The sequence below is a fragment of the Poecilia latipinna genome, unplaced genomic scaffold, assembly GCF_001443285.1.
Source record: "Poecilia latipinna isolate Pla-1442-1.1 unplaced genomic scaffold, P_latipinna-1.0 Scaffold356, whole genome shotgun sequence".
NCBI classification, from domain to species: Eukaryota; Metazoa; Chordata; class Actinopteri; order Cyprinodontiformes; family Poeciliidae; genus Poecilia; species Poecilia latipinna.
In genome coordinates, this window is record NW_015112972.1 from 194507 (window position 1) to 208976 (window position 14470).

Below are 14470 nucleotides of genomic sequence, written 5' to 3' on the forward strand. Positions count from 1 at the left end.
CACACCTAAACAAACGGTTTAAATCATCTCCCATGATGAATTTATTGAAAAAAAGAAAATGAGACTCCATCATCTCCACAAAGATCAAAAATCACATTTTACAACATTTTAAAAATTCAGGCTTCTGACAAACTTTATTTACATTTTTCATGCAAATTATGAGCCTTTATTGAGATTAATTCAAATCAAATGCACATCAACCAACCAACAGCAGTTATTGAAATTAAGTGCCAAAAGCAAACAAATTAGCATTAAAGCAACATTGAGGCAAAGCTTGATCACATCTACAGTGCAAAAAAACAGAAACAGGATGATAAAGTACTGACTACTAATAAAGTAACTGGTCCGGGTCGGGTTGTGGTTCCGGGTCAGAACTCAAAGTCGGCCTCCGTCATGTCGATGGCCCAGGCGAACTTCTCCCGCTGGGTTTTATTGTAGATCTTTTCTATGGGTACGTCCATGTTCTTACACCTGACCAAACAGAAAAACGTAAAACTTTTCACTTCCACACGAAATGTCCAAACAGAAATAAACTGTTTCTGAGCAAAGCAAGTCTGAGTGGCTTTATTCTCAACCTGCGGTTTGTTACGACCCGTTTGTCCAGAACCAAACCTGATTTATTTAAAACATTGAGACTGAGACGCTCGTGATAAAATAACATTCGATTAAAAAGTGTAATTTCTCCATAAGAAATCTGAATGGATTATCTTTGACTAAAGAATCATTACAGCAGTTTATGATCAGTGATGCTTTATTCCATCCAGAAATGTTTTAGTGTCGATGCGTTTCAATAGATTTTGTTGCTTTAATTCCCTAGTAAGCAGGAACAGAAACATCTGGAGATCTGATTGAAATGATGCAGATGTTTTCAGTTACCTGACAGACTGAAGAAGTTTGTATTTTCAACAAGCAGAAATTTCAGGACTTTCTGCACTTGTTTTAAAATTACTTTTCTACAAAATAACTGCTTTGTTTCATTAAAATAATGAAATATTTGATGAGTAAAAAAACAACTTTTGGAGCCCAGTGAGCAAAAATAAGTCAAAGTTTTGGCACCACTGACCCAGAGGACACATTTATGGAGAAATTCTTTATTTTCTGAATGAGTCAACATTTCACTTAAAAACAGTTCTGAAATGTTGATTTTTGTGTTTCAAAATCAAACTGCCTAAAAATTACAATTCCTATTTTGTTTAAATACTTAGAAGCTGATAAATGACTTTAAGGCAGAACCCTGAACTGAACCAGAAGGTTTAACGCTGAAAGCTTCAGCAGAACCAGAACCGGGTCGGTTTTTGCTCACCAGGCCACGCTGATCCGCGGGTCCAGGTAGTTCAGCTTGGAGGTACCGAGGGCGATCTGCTTGTTCTCCTCTCTGTCCGTCGCCTGGACCTCCATCTTCAGCAGCTGGTCCTCACAGCGCTTCACCGCCGCCGCCTTCCTGTCCACAACGCTGACGCCAAACAGGACAAACCTCACACACCGCTAACTCTGTTAGCGGTGTGTCAGTGCTACTCACACTGACGCCAAACAGGACAAACCGCTAATGCTAACACCGTTAGCGGTGTGTCAGTGTTGGACCAACTGACTCTAAAACCATTAAAACAGGTTTTTCTGCATCCTGAGGAGAAAATGTTTTAAACATCTGAATGTCTCCGAGCTCATTGGCTGCGATGCTGATGAAGTGTAAAACAGTCCAATAGCAGCTAAAGTATCAATATAATGATGACGATGATGTTTAGATGTTTCCACCTCTGCAGCTTGCTGTCCGGGCTGCCTCTGGTTTTCAGTTCCTTCTTGGCCAGTTTCAGTTCCGTCTTGGCTAGAGCCAGCTGCTCCTTTCTAGCAACAATCTGGGGAGGGGAGACAGGATCATTTCTCATAACCACAGAGAATAACGAGCTCTAAAATTATAGCAGTGCATGAAAAACATGGAGATTAGCTAAACGCTGGCTGAACTCTGATCCATTTAAATGCTACTTTAATGGTTCCCATTTTATTAGTAGGAACAGATTTTATGAATTTTTTCCCCCCAATGTAAAAATAATACAGTAAAAATGCACTAAGTTGTTTAGATTATATAAATTTCTATTAAATACAGTCACACAGATGTCACCATGTAGATTACACTGATGCATTCTGGGTAGTTGATGTATGCTACGTGCTACAAAGCAATTAAATGAAAAACAACGTGTAGGTAGGAAAAACGACATTCAGTCCAACATGTTCTAGTCGAGGATTCCTCTAAAGTCATTCGAGCGGCGCTGACCGTTTCCCTCCGCCTGGACCGACCCATTTTCCCCCAGAGGATGCTCTCTCTAACCAATCAGGTCGCAGCTTTAATCATGGACGCTGTCAGAGCGACTGATTGGCCGGGCTGACCTGGAGCTCACCTTGGAGTGCAGGTTGGCCATCGACTGTTCGAAGGTTTTTGGCGGCGCCCGCTGGTGGTTGCAGAGAATAGCGACGGCTCTGTTGGCTCTGTTGTAGGACAGCAGTTTCTCCGCCACGTTGTCAGACTCTGCAGGAGGAACAAGATTTAAGATCAGCTGCAGGATGAAACTTTTATAAAAACGTTTTTACATAGAATTCAAACCGTCTCCATGTTGTGACAGTTTATAAGACATAATCTGAACAGATCGACTTCGCTGAGCAGCTACTGAACCAAAAGCAACCAATCAGAGACAGGACGAGCTTAGCGCCGTCAATCACCTCATGTACTCGCTGCTAAATGTGCTAAGGGTGGAGAAACAACTTGCCGTCCAGGGAAACCGTTTATCTGTCGTCATCATCAGTGGCTATGCTAACTAAGCTTAGCAGAGAGCAAAGGGGGGTAAGAGGGTGAAGGAACGGGATTGAGCAGCGCCACACAGAGGGGTGACTGACAGCGCTAAGACCCGCCTCCAGGCTCTGATTGGTCGTTTCTACTTAGCACAGAGAGAAGGCGGAGAAGCTTGATTTAGTTTTTTTCAGGTTGTCTCAAACTGGCACGACAGTGACAGGATGAGACAGATGTGTAAAAATATTTTCATAAAAGTTTCATCAACCTGCAGTTTTAAACATGATGCAGCAGCTTCACCTCTCACTGTAACACATGGAAGCAGTTCTGAACTGATGTTTATGTTTCTAAAAGCTGAATATCCCCCCCTGCGTCAGTGACTCCAGAAAAGAGACGACCCGACTCTCTGTGATGGAGTCGGGTCGAGGTTCCGCTGAGATAATCTGCTGCTGGCCGACGCTCAGATGTCTGGGAGAAGCTACAATTAGTGGTCTCAGGTGTGGCGGTCTGAGCGGCGGCGGCCGGTCCGACGGAGCTGCTTACTGTTGGTGAGCTGCTGCAGCTGCTGCTGCAGGGTGATGGAGGCGTTGTACGTCCTGAACACCTTGGCAGTCAGGCCCGGCATCAGAGAGCTCAGGTGTTTGTTCAGGAGGGCCGTCTGGGAGGAGCAAACAGGCAGCAGGTCAAACACACACACACACACACACACACACACAGTTTTCTGGAAACCATTACACTCTCAGTCACCAGGGGGCAGTGTGGTCACACGCTGCTGGAGGGAAACAAACCAGAATCAGAAAACTTTGATCTGCAGGTTTTAGGATCATCAGTGATGATAAAAATTTTCCATGTTAGTTTTTAGTTCAAGTAACCAAAAGAAACCATGAATGAATGAAAATGAGCAGAAAGTACAAACTTATATCTGCCTTTGCTCACATAAAGAGAATATGAGCCGTTTGACTCGGTACTAAAACACAAACCTAAACATTCCTTTACCCGAGTTAAACACGGCAAACGTTTTGGGTCATTTAACTTTTGTATTATTTAGATAAGATTTGATGACAAATGTTCATCAATGAGACCAATAAATGAGCGACAGACAGGAAGCAGAGAGAAAGATTATATTATTACATATAAGCCACAAAAGCAATTATTACAAAACAAAACGAGCTCAATAATTGATTCCTTTTTTAAAAGCAATTTTGTTTTTGTTTTATTTATAGTTTCAGTAATTTGTGGTTTTTATTTCCTTATAATTTATTGTGTTTTATTTTGGATGTTTAAAATGTTTTGTGTACAAAATTAAATGTCATTCATCTTTCACAGGGTTGCATTATTACGAAACGACATTATTATTTATCTCAACAATTCCTGGGACAATTTATCATCCAGCAACATTTATCATGACAGGCCTAATGACATTTAACCTCTGACCCTTCCACTCGCCTGTAGCTGGTCCAGTCTGGACCAGTAACCAGTAACCAGTCTGCAGCACACGGTGGCAGGTTTTGTGTGATTCCTGTAATTTCCCCCAGTTCCTTTTAATCTGCCAGAGTCCATCCGTTGCCTCTTTTCAAACTCGCTGCTGCTTTCAGCCTCTCGCTCTAATATTCTCGCTCTTCTCCTCCCGTCGCTTCGCTTAAGCCCTTTCATCTCTGCACACCAACAGCTCTTCCTCATTCAATCTCATCTCCTGCACCTGGCAATTTACTCCCTGCTTTTTGCTTTACCACAGCTTTTTGTCCATAGAAAAGATAGAAAAATGTAATTCTATTTTGCTTTCTCCATTTTCTCTTTACACACCTCAGAAGTTTCTGATGCGTTTTACACGGCTCCACCAGAACCCAAAGTTCAAATTGTTCTCCTCACAAAACTTGAAATTATTCCCAGCAGCTTCCAGCAGGACAGAATCCTGACCAGGTCACTGCAACCATCACCGGTTCAGCAGCCGTTAGCGCTTAGCGGCCGGTGGCGTGTGGCAGCCGTTAGCGCTTAGCGGCCGGTGGCGTGTGGCAGCCGTTAGCGCTTAGCGGCCGGTGGCGTGTGGCAGCCGTTAGCGCTTAGCGGCCGGTGGCGTGTGGCAGCCGTTAGCGCTTAGCGGCCGGTAGCATTTAGCGGCCGTTAGCGTTTAGCGGCCGGTGGCGTGTGGCAGCCGTTAGCGCTTAGCGGCCGTTAGCATTTAGCAGCCATTCTGAAAGCAACACGGAGCAAAGAAGCTGGAAGAGGAAGCAGAAACTCACATTTAGACGGTCGAAGAGTTCGTCTCCAGGATCCTTGCTCTCCATGAAAAGCTTAATATTCTTGAAAACCTGAAAAAATAAAAATAAATTAATCTGAACCATTAATTCAGCCAATTAATGACTAGAGAGGCTATGGAAAAAAACAGAAAACATGTCTGCAGTTAAAGTTTCTCATATCTTGTGTGGTTAAAAGAAGGAAAAAGAAACAAAGCAAACAACTGAACAACAAAAAAAACAAGAGAAATAAAAACCAAAATGAAAGAACGTTGTTGGTTGTCTTCCACCTGTCCAACATGAAGCCTTGAATAAAACTTAAACTCATCCAATGATTCACCAGTGAAACATTTAGAGCTCAGATCACAAAAATCACATAAAAATAAAACTACTCCAATTATTGCAAATATCTTGTGAGAAGTTGCAGAAACCTGGGCTCTTTGTTCGGCTGCCGTCGTTACCTGATGAAGCCGTTGCTTCATTGTCGAACTGGTAATGAGGGCCGTCCCTCTGGCTCTTAAACAAAGACTCAGCAGCGCAGATCAATATGTGTTCAGCTGGTACATTCTCAGAGATTCAGTGCAACCAGTTATTGACAGATCATTATTCATCCCATTGTTACTCACTTCCACACAACCTGATCCATAAATTACTCCTGACATCACCTCTGCTGCATTGTGCATTATTTTATTATTTTACGCTGTGGGAACCGCATCGCCCTCCAGTCAACAGTTACAGCCCGTCTCCATTTTAGGACATATGGATGTTTAATATTGGTTTTAACAGAATATGAAAGTCATACAACTGGTTCAGAAAAAATAAACCTGGGTTTAAATGCAGTTTCTGGTGAAGTTTGTCTGTTTAAAGACATTTCCCTCCTGACGGTCCAGTCAACCCGGTTCTACTGGACCCAGAACTCCATCATCTGCTCCACCTCCATCTGCTGTGTCTCTGAGTCAAACCAACCTGTTCCCCTCCTGGCCTGTGGGGGCGCTGCACCAAGAACCACTGAAGACACTGAGAGCAACTTCCTACTTCACCAGATGGAAACAAGATGGAGGCGTCAGATTTTAGCGGTTGGAGGATTTCAAAAGAGCACGAGCCAGTTCTCATGCTAGCGCTAGGCTAGCAAGTTTGGTTTGGTTGCACGAGGGTGATTGACAGCACCAAGACCTGCCTCCTGCATTCATGAACATAGAAAGTTCTCCTGGTTGGTTTTGTGTCTCTGCTCTGTTGTTTCAAACCTCCAGTGGGTCCAGTCTGGTACTGAACCAGGTTCTGGTTCTGGTGAAGGTTTCTCCTGATAAAGGAGAGTTTTTCCTCTCCACTGTCGCCACATGCATCCTCGGAGTGAGGGATTGCTGTAAAGTCAACGACAACGCCAGAGATCATCTGTTAGTTAGGGTTAGGGTAACTAGCAGATGATCCAGCAGAAACAGCTAATTTATGCAGAAACATTAAGTTAAATAATAAACTGAACTTAATGCCCTGATTGATACAATTGGAATGAATATAATTGAATTAAAATACTTTTTTACAGTGCGTTGAGACATTTGTTATGAAATGGTTCTCTAGATTAAACAGAGTTGAAATTAGTGACTACAGAAGTTGTTCTTTCTGTTCAGTATTGAATCTTTTCCCATCTTTCTCATCGTCCCTGACAGAAACATTCGGGTTGTAACTGGATGAACCAGCAGCGGTTTTAATGTTTTGCCTGGTTGCTGCATTAGTTAAAAGGTTTTACAGCTAAATAGGTGAGAAATTGAAATTCCATCATTTGATTCTTGTTCCATTTTATTCCAAGTGACATTTAGCAGCAATCAGACTGATTTGCCAGGGAATTGATTATGCTAAAATATGCAGAGACTAATTAATTCTAGCTAATGTGATGCTTTTGAATGCACTCATTTGAATAATTATATGTTCTGCCAAGAAACAAAACACTTTGGCTGTCAGGTGTTAACATTTCCTTCACCATCTCTGGAACAGAAGATGGTGCAGGTTGACACCGGAGGAGAGGTTACACATTTACATTTATACAACATGCAGACGCACAAGGACGACTGCTGCTTTAAGGTTCCAATTAAATATAAAAATTACACAAATGCATCTTTATTTTCTCTGTTGGAGCTCAAAAAACACAACTTTCAGCAATATTATCTTGTGTTTATTAAGGGCAAGTAATTAAAACTGCAGAGAAAGACCTTTCCAAGGACTCTATTAAGAGAAAAAAATGCAAATTCAACGAGAAATGGAGAGTTTTTTATTTAATTTGCTGCATACCTGCACCTGTTTTAACAAGTAAAGAATCTAAAAGCCATTAAACCATGAATGCCTCCACGTCACTTCATTCACTCTTTCAATTCAGTGATTTTGCTCTGATGGAAGAAGCTCGATAAAAACAGTAGAAATGCAGCAAAGAGCTGAACGCTGCTGCGGCGCCATCACGAGGGTGCTGCAGCAGCGCCGCAGCAGTGTAAACAGCTGTAAACGTCTGGAGGAGGAGAAAACCTGAATGATGTTGCATTAAACTGGGGTTTTAAAACTTTACTCAATAATAATTAGGGACGTAAATAATGATTATTTTATTTGCTGATCGATGACAATTAATCATAAATTGATTAAATGAATCTTTAAAAAATTGGCACATTCTGCAGATTTTTCACTTTTCACATGACTTTTTTAATATTAAACAAACATGAAAGATGCAAATAAGCAAGTTAATTCAAAGAAAAAACAAGCATGCTGCAGCAGCTGCTGTAGCTGCTGCAGCATGCCTGTTTTTATACAGCAGGAACATTCCTGCATACAGCAGGAATGCTGCTGCAGCAGCTACAGCAGCTGCTGCAGCAGCATTCCTTCAGCTGATCATTTGTAGAAAAGGAACTGCAGCTAAAACAGTAGTTTACTAATTGATCATTTTAGATTCACTATTGGCCAAAAGATGCTTAATAGGATCTTTTTTTACAGAACCTGAAACAGGTGAAGCTAAAACTTGTGAGTGAAACAGATTTACAGCAAAATAAAGTTTTTTAATCTGTAGTTTTGGCTTCATTACGGCTCTGACTGTTTGTTCTTTCAAACTGATTTTTAGAGTTAAAAATTAACCAATTACTGAATTACCTGATTATTTGAATAACTGATTAATCATTTCAGCTCTAATAATAACAAGAAAAGGCATTTTAAATCATTTCTGCCTCTGCTCTGTTGATCCCTATAAGAACCAACAGAGGAACTGAGTTCAGGTGAAGCTAAAATGTGGAATCATGTTTAATTTGTAATTAATTCATCACAGTGTCATGAAAAACCAGTCGGATCATTTTTTGAAGCAGGCATCGACCCCCAGTGGGCCGTCGCTGTTTGTGTCTGAAGCTTGTGCGTCAGATATACGGTTGTACCAGAAATGAGCGACTACAAATGTTCCGGTCAGAAACTTTATATGTAAAAAAAAAAAAAAGATTCATTGCATAAAAATATTCTAACGTTTTAAAATCTGTGAAATTAATTTATCAAAATGAAAGTCTTAAAGTCTTGGCCTTGATCTAAAATAATTACCAAACTGAAACTGAAGGACATAAAACCTGCATCATGTTTTGTTTCTGTACCTTCTTGATGACCGGCACCTTGTTGTAGTAGCGGATGGAGTCTTTCCCCAGGAAGTCGAACTCCACCACGCAGTCGTTTCCGTCCAGCTCGTCGTGGAGCGTGATGTGCTCGACGCGCAGCGAGCAGCAGCCGACCGTGTCCGCCGTCTCGCCCTCCTCCTTCTCGTTTCCCGCTCTCAGGGCGAGCTGCGGCACGGAAACACGTCCGTCAGCTCAGACACAAAATCACAAAGCAGAGATCGGCTGGCGACCCAAACACCTTGTCTATGAAGTACAGGGCCACAGCTCTCTGCCTCGTCACCATCTGCTTGGACTTCAGGTCGCGGAGGTAACCGTCCCGGATGCTGTCCACGCACGACTTGAGCTTCCGAGCAACCTCGTATTTCTCCCAGTCCTTCTCTCCCTGCAGGTCAGATTGGAGACGGGAAGGAGAGCAAGCAGAGAGACTGAGGATAATAAACCACCGCCTTCCCTACTGTTGAGAAAATAAATTTAAAATAAGCTAGTTTTAAAACTTAACATGTCTTGATTCAAATGGCCTAATTGTGGGTTTGAAATCAGTAATTTATTCTGACTTTTTGACCTTTATTTTACTTGTAGTTACAGCAGATGGTTTGCTAGGATCGTTTCAACTGCCTTTTGTCTGTGGGAAAACAATACAGTGGAAGTTGTAGCTTTTCACACTCATCTGTGAAAGGCCGTAAACACGGCAGGGGTTTTAGGCTTCAGATAGAGGGTCAGAGATAGCTCCTGGTTGGATGAGCAAAGATACGCCTTATTTGAATAAATTAAAGAAAAGAGGATAAAACTTTCTACACAGGAGTAACAAATCAGATTTGCTCTTGCAACTCTCAAAAGATGTCTTTGCACGTCTTTGCTTTTATTTCTTTCCTTCTTTTCCAAGTCTGTCAGGTAAATGAATGTATGTCTCCGTTGTTCTGCAGTTTCTGGTGTAAGTTTATTAAACTCTGTAATTCTGTGACGTCAACACGCATTGCTGTTTTCTTTGTGGCCACACGCGGCCCGCCGAGAGAACCTGGGATCCAGAGGAAGAGAGAGAGCCAAACTTTTTCCAAAGTTAACCAATTTAGAATATTTCTTCCTTAACACTACGGAACAACTTCCGTACAGAAGTTGTTCCGTACGGAACGCCTTCCCTCCCTACGGAACGCCTTCCCTACGGAACGCCTTCACTACGGAAGTTGTTCCCTGTGGAACGCCTTCCCTCCCTGCGGAACGCCTTCACTACGGAACAACTTCACCACGGAAGTTGTTCCGTATGGAACGCCTTCCCTCCCTGCGGAACGCCTTCACTACGGAACGCCTTCACTACGGAAGTTGTTCCCTGTGGAACGCCTTCCTTCCCTGCGGAACGTCTTCCTTCCCTACGGAACGCCTTCACTACGGAACAACTTCACCACGGAAGTTGTTCCGTATGGAACGCCTTCCCTCCCTGCGGAACGCCTTCCCTCCCTGCGGAACGCCTTCCCTCCCTGCGGAACGCCTTCAGTCTGGACTACCTTCAGTTTGGAGTTGGCGTTGAGCATAATGTACTTAATGGATCCCTGGACGTTCTCGGTCCAGCTGGCCAGCCACGTCACGGTGTTGTCGTGCCGTACTTCCTTCCAGTGGTGACCAGCAGGGGGCGCAGGGGGCTTGGACTCTCTGCAGAAACAGAAACATGAGTCAGTGCTGCTTCCTCTCAGGGGGACAGGAGAGAAGCTGCAGGGCTTCTGGGTAATTAGGAGGAAATAAATATTCATCCACACTAGTTTAATGGAAATAAAGACCCAAATGTTCCACTAAAATAACTCTTTAATGTTTTCTAGGGCTGGAACAATTAAGTGAATGGTGGTTAATCGGGTACGGCTGTAACATGTAGCGTCATATTAGACGCATTCTTACATGAGTGTAAAATCGAGTTTTCCTGCTGTTGAGAGGAGCGGCCATATTGACACACAAACTCGGCTTTACAGGTCGGAACTGGGAGAAGTTTGAGTTACTCCCAGTTTCCCAGAGGGAAGTCCGAATTTTCCAACCAGGAATTCTGAATTTGTGAGTAGAACTGGAACGCAGCATTTCATTGGAAATGAGAGGAACCTCAGTTTCCAGTTTCCACTCCCTGGAAACCTCAGGGAGTGGAAACTTTCCAGATCAGACCTTTTTCCTGACCATCCTGGTTTTTAAAGTTTGCAGGTCTCACCTGACAACACCTCCCACTCACTTGCCACAGTTGATGATGATATCTTCCGGCTGGATCCGTTTCTTCAGCATTCCCTGCTTGGGATGCTCTCCTCTCCCTCGGAACAGACCCGGAGGCTCCAACTTAAAATTCCCGATGCGTTCTCTGTGGTTATCCAGCAGGCAGAAGCCATATTTATCCACGATCTTCTGATTGGCATCTTTCTGAGCCTACGGCAGATACACAGTACAGACGGAGCGTCGCTTAGAGGTGGAAAACCGACGGCGGCGTTCCCAGAGGAGTTCAACGGAGGGAGCAGGCGGAGCGTTACCTGCTTCTCCTCTTTGCTCAGAGCCTTCCTGGCTTCCACCTTGTCTTTATGGAAAGCGTGGAGTTCTCTGAAGTCACACTTCTCCAGATCTGAGATCACTAACCGCTCCTGATGGGTCATCTCCTATCAGACGACAAACCAGTTAACGTGAAACTGGGATTTCTCTCCTGAACTGGACTCAGACTGGTGAAACTCTCAACACATTAAATTATTCTATAACTGACAACAGTGATGCATGAAGTGCTGCTGAGCTGCATGGGAAAGTATTCAGCTGCACCTTCAGCTTTATACATGACGGTCGTTCTGAGCGGACCTGCAGTCCGACCCAGAGGTTCTGTCCATGTTCTCCCTGCGGTCCCATTATGTTTCCGTTTAACCCAGTCAGGTGAGAGCTACGGGTTATAAACATGTTTGCTACATTTTATGCATCACATCATCATCAGATGATCAGGTTTCACCTCCTGTTTCCAGCTCCTTTCAAGATGAGCCGTTTTAGGGTCTCCGTCACTTTTATGCAAATAAGCTGCAGCTGGCCACGCCCCCAACTCAATGCTTACATCCTGTAAGCAAATAACAGCATGCAGTTCTACAACGGCACATCTCTGACCCAGAAGCAGAAGAAGAGGATCCTCCTGAACATCCAGGATGCAGCAGCTCCACTTGGGTTGCTAGGTAACGAAGCAGGACACCAAAAACATGAACTTATTGCCAGAAAACGGCTGGATGGCGTTTTTAGTGCCGAGACTGTTTCTGGAAGCGGTAGACACAAATGGAGTTTTTTTAATCAAAGATCCCCTTTAAACCGACAAGGTTTGGAGCCGAGACGGCTGGAGATGAGCACCAGAACCCCTGGAGACCCCAGTGGGATGAGCGTGCATGATGGATGGATGGGCTTGGTGCTGAATCAGCTGAACGTCTTTACACTCCAACCAGCATCACATCAACAGGTTTCATAATTAAAGCTGCTGCAGGTCAACACAGGCCAACAAAACGAGCCGTGAAGGCTCAGCCCATCGTTAACGATCGGTAAACCCGTCCAGTCACCAAACCTGATCTGAACCGATCAGATATCAATAAAACAAACTGTCCATCTGTCGCAGTCAGGCTGACTGGCAGCGGGCGGTGGGCGGGCTCTGGGGGCAGCGGAGCGCGGACGGCTTTTCTGGCTATAATAAAACATCATAATTGGATTTGTTCATATGCAGGGAAGCTCGTTGTCTGGATTAGCATATCAATGCTTTCACATAAATCGTATTTTCAAGAGCATTGAGCACTAAGCGCCGCAAAATTAATTCTGCATGATGTGCCTTGAGGCTCGGTTTCCTCTACAGAGAGGACATTGCCACACACACACACACACACACACACACACACACACACACTCCAACAGCCAATGGGAACGCCAGTCTGGTCCTACCTTCCTCCAATCTCTGAAGAAGTTCTCACGAAACACCTTCTTGGTTGTGTATTCATGGTCCAACATCTGGGCAAAGAAAAGCGCAACCTCCTCTGCTGCCAGGCTCAGCTTCATCTTCTTACCTGCACACAAACACAGACCTCACCTGGACGCCAGGCCCGGCCTGGAGGCGCCAGGCCCGGCCCGGCCCGGAGGCGCCCGGCCCGGAGGCGCCCGGCCCGGCCTGGAGACGTCTCGCCTGGCCCGGCAGCCGTCCAGCTGCAGAGCTTTCAGAAACTTTTTATAGTCTGAACCCAACTTGAATTCTGGGATTTATAGACAAATTTTTTTTTTTTTTTTAAAAACAACATATTTTTATAGTTTTTGCTTAATTCCTTTCCTGAGTATGCCGTTTCAGCAAATGGCCTTACTTGAGTTTATACATTTAATGATTATTGATTTCGTCAATAATAGATTAATGTGATTCGTCGTTTCCTCGGAGGAGGCATGAAATGCTGCTGGAGGGAAGCTCCAGCTGCAGGCCGCCTACTGGCAGCTGATGCTCACTGACTGGTTCTCCTGCCAGAATAAAACCCAACTGACCGTTGTAGAAGAAGTTAACGTTGTCAGGAAGAGGCTGGTACTCCGGAGGGAAGTAAGGCCCGTTGTGCTCCAAGCACTTCCATTTCACTCCGTCTTCGTACCGCTCTTCCTCCCACCTGACAGAAAGCAGCCAGATGACAACAGGTGGAGACGAGGGACAGCAGGACGAACAGGACGGCGTTTCCTACCATCTCCAGCGGCTCTGCTCTTCCTCTTCCTTCTTCTTCATCTTCAGCATTTTGGCTTCTTCGATCTCCTCCTTTGACCTCTTGGGTTTTTTGGTGACTGGCTGCTCCTCTTCCTCTTTCTTGACCGTCTGGCAGAGACAAACGTTAAGATGTGGATTGAAACCGTGTCGCTGTGACCTGAACGTCCAGACAGGCGGCTCAGCGTTCAGCTGGTCCAGAAGGAGGAAGACGCCAGCAGAGATGAAGGTTTACCTTTTTGGGTTTCTTCTTGGATTCTTTTTTCTGAGCTTCTCCTTCACTTGCTTCTTCGTCACTGAGGGGCTTGATTCCTCTCTCTGAGCTGCAGGAATGTAAGAGGAGGAAGTCAGAGTAATAAAAAGCTTCAGTTTGATGAGAATCGGCCGGACGTACACGAATGCAGCTTCTTCCTCTATTGGCTCGTCTTTCACACGTTTCCTTTTCAATCCTTTCTTCTTCTTCTCAGTAAAGTCGCCCTGCAGCTCGAGTTTCACCAAATCACTGATCAGAGAAACGGCAGCGTTTATTTCACAAACAGTCTAAATCATGCTTCACCTTCGAGTTAAAAAACCATTATTAATATTTTAGCCTTTGCTACACAACAACCTGCATTCTGCAACATTCATGTTTTAATTCCATCTGTGATTCGTTTGATTTCACTCAGTTTGATCACATTTTAATACATTTGATATTTTATAACAAATTACAGCTTCATGACTGCTTAGTAAGAAAACAATCATTTACTTCACACTCTGACAGTTAACCATCATGATAGCAGTCCCGGTAATTATTATACAATTATAACTTTTAAAGAGGAAAAAACAATAATCACATGATGGAGGCTCGAAAATTTCCCAGCTAAGAAAAACATAATTAAACTCAGCAGTTTGAATTTAGTTAATTAAGATCAGAGAGCAACTCATGATGAGAAGAGATGTCATGGAAATATGTCCAGAGTGTCAATCATGAAATAAAGAGGAAAAACGGTGAAAGGTTGTGCGATTTAATTATAAAAATGGTTCCTGACCAGCAGGTACCAGTCAGGACCCGTTCTGGGGCAACCCAGAAAAGGTCCCCTGGTGGGCCCCTAACGGGCCCCCCAACGGCCCCCTAACGGGCCCCCCAACGGCCCCC

General features: G+C 44.0%; 1 protein-coding gene across 1 annotated transcript in view; it reads right to left on the minus strand.

Annotated features, from left to right (window-relative positions):
- Window positions 1-107: 107 nt before the first annotated feature.
- Window positions 108-14470, minus strand: part of LOC106949657 (DNA topoisomerase I, mitochondrial) — a 22411-nt gene continuing 8048 nt past the window's right edge. Inside the window, exons 5-20 of the mRNA XM_015036063.1 lie at window positions 13730-13837; window positions 13571-13658; window positions 13319-13446; window positions 13131-13246; window positions 12549-12670; window positions 11132-11254; window positions 10843-11030; window positions 10139-10283; window positions 8878-9021; window positions 8619-8804; window positions 5020-5088; window positions 3323-3437; window positions 2394-2521; window positions 1753-1853; window positions 1304-1453; window positions 108-471 (exon numbers count right to left, since the gene is read on the minus strand). Of these exons, the coding sequence (XP_014891549.1) occupies window positions 369-471; window positions 1304-1453; window positions 1753-1853; window positions 2394-2521; window positions 3323-3437; window positions 5020-5088; window positions 8619-8804; window positions 8878-9021; window positions 10139-10283; window positions 10843-11030; window positions 11132-11254; window positions 12549-12670; window positions 13131-13246; window positions 13319-13446; window positions 13571-13658; window positions 13730-13837 (2014 nt within the window). The 3' untranslated portion in view covers window positions 108-368. The remainder of the gene's footprint in view (window positions 472-1303; window positions 1454-1752; window positions 1854-2393; window positions 2522-3322; window positions 3438-5019; window positions 5089-8618; window positions 8805-8877; window positions 9022-10138; window positions 10284-10842; window positions 11031-11131; window positions 11255-12548; window positions 12671-13130; window positions 13247-13318; window positions 13447-13570; window positions 13659-13729; window positions 13838-14470) is intronic.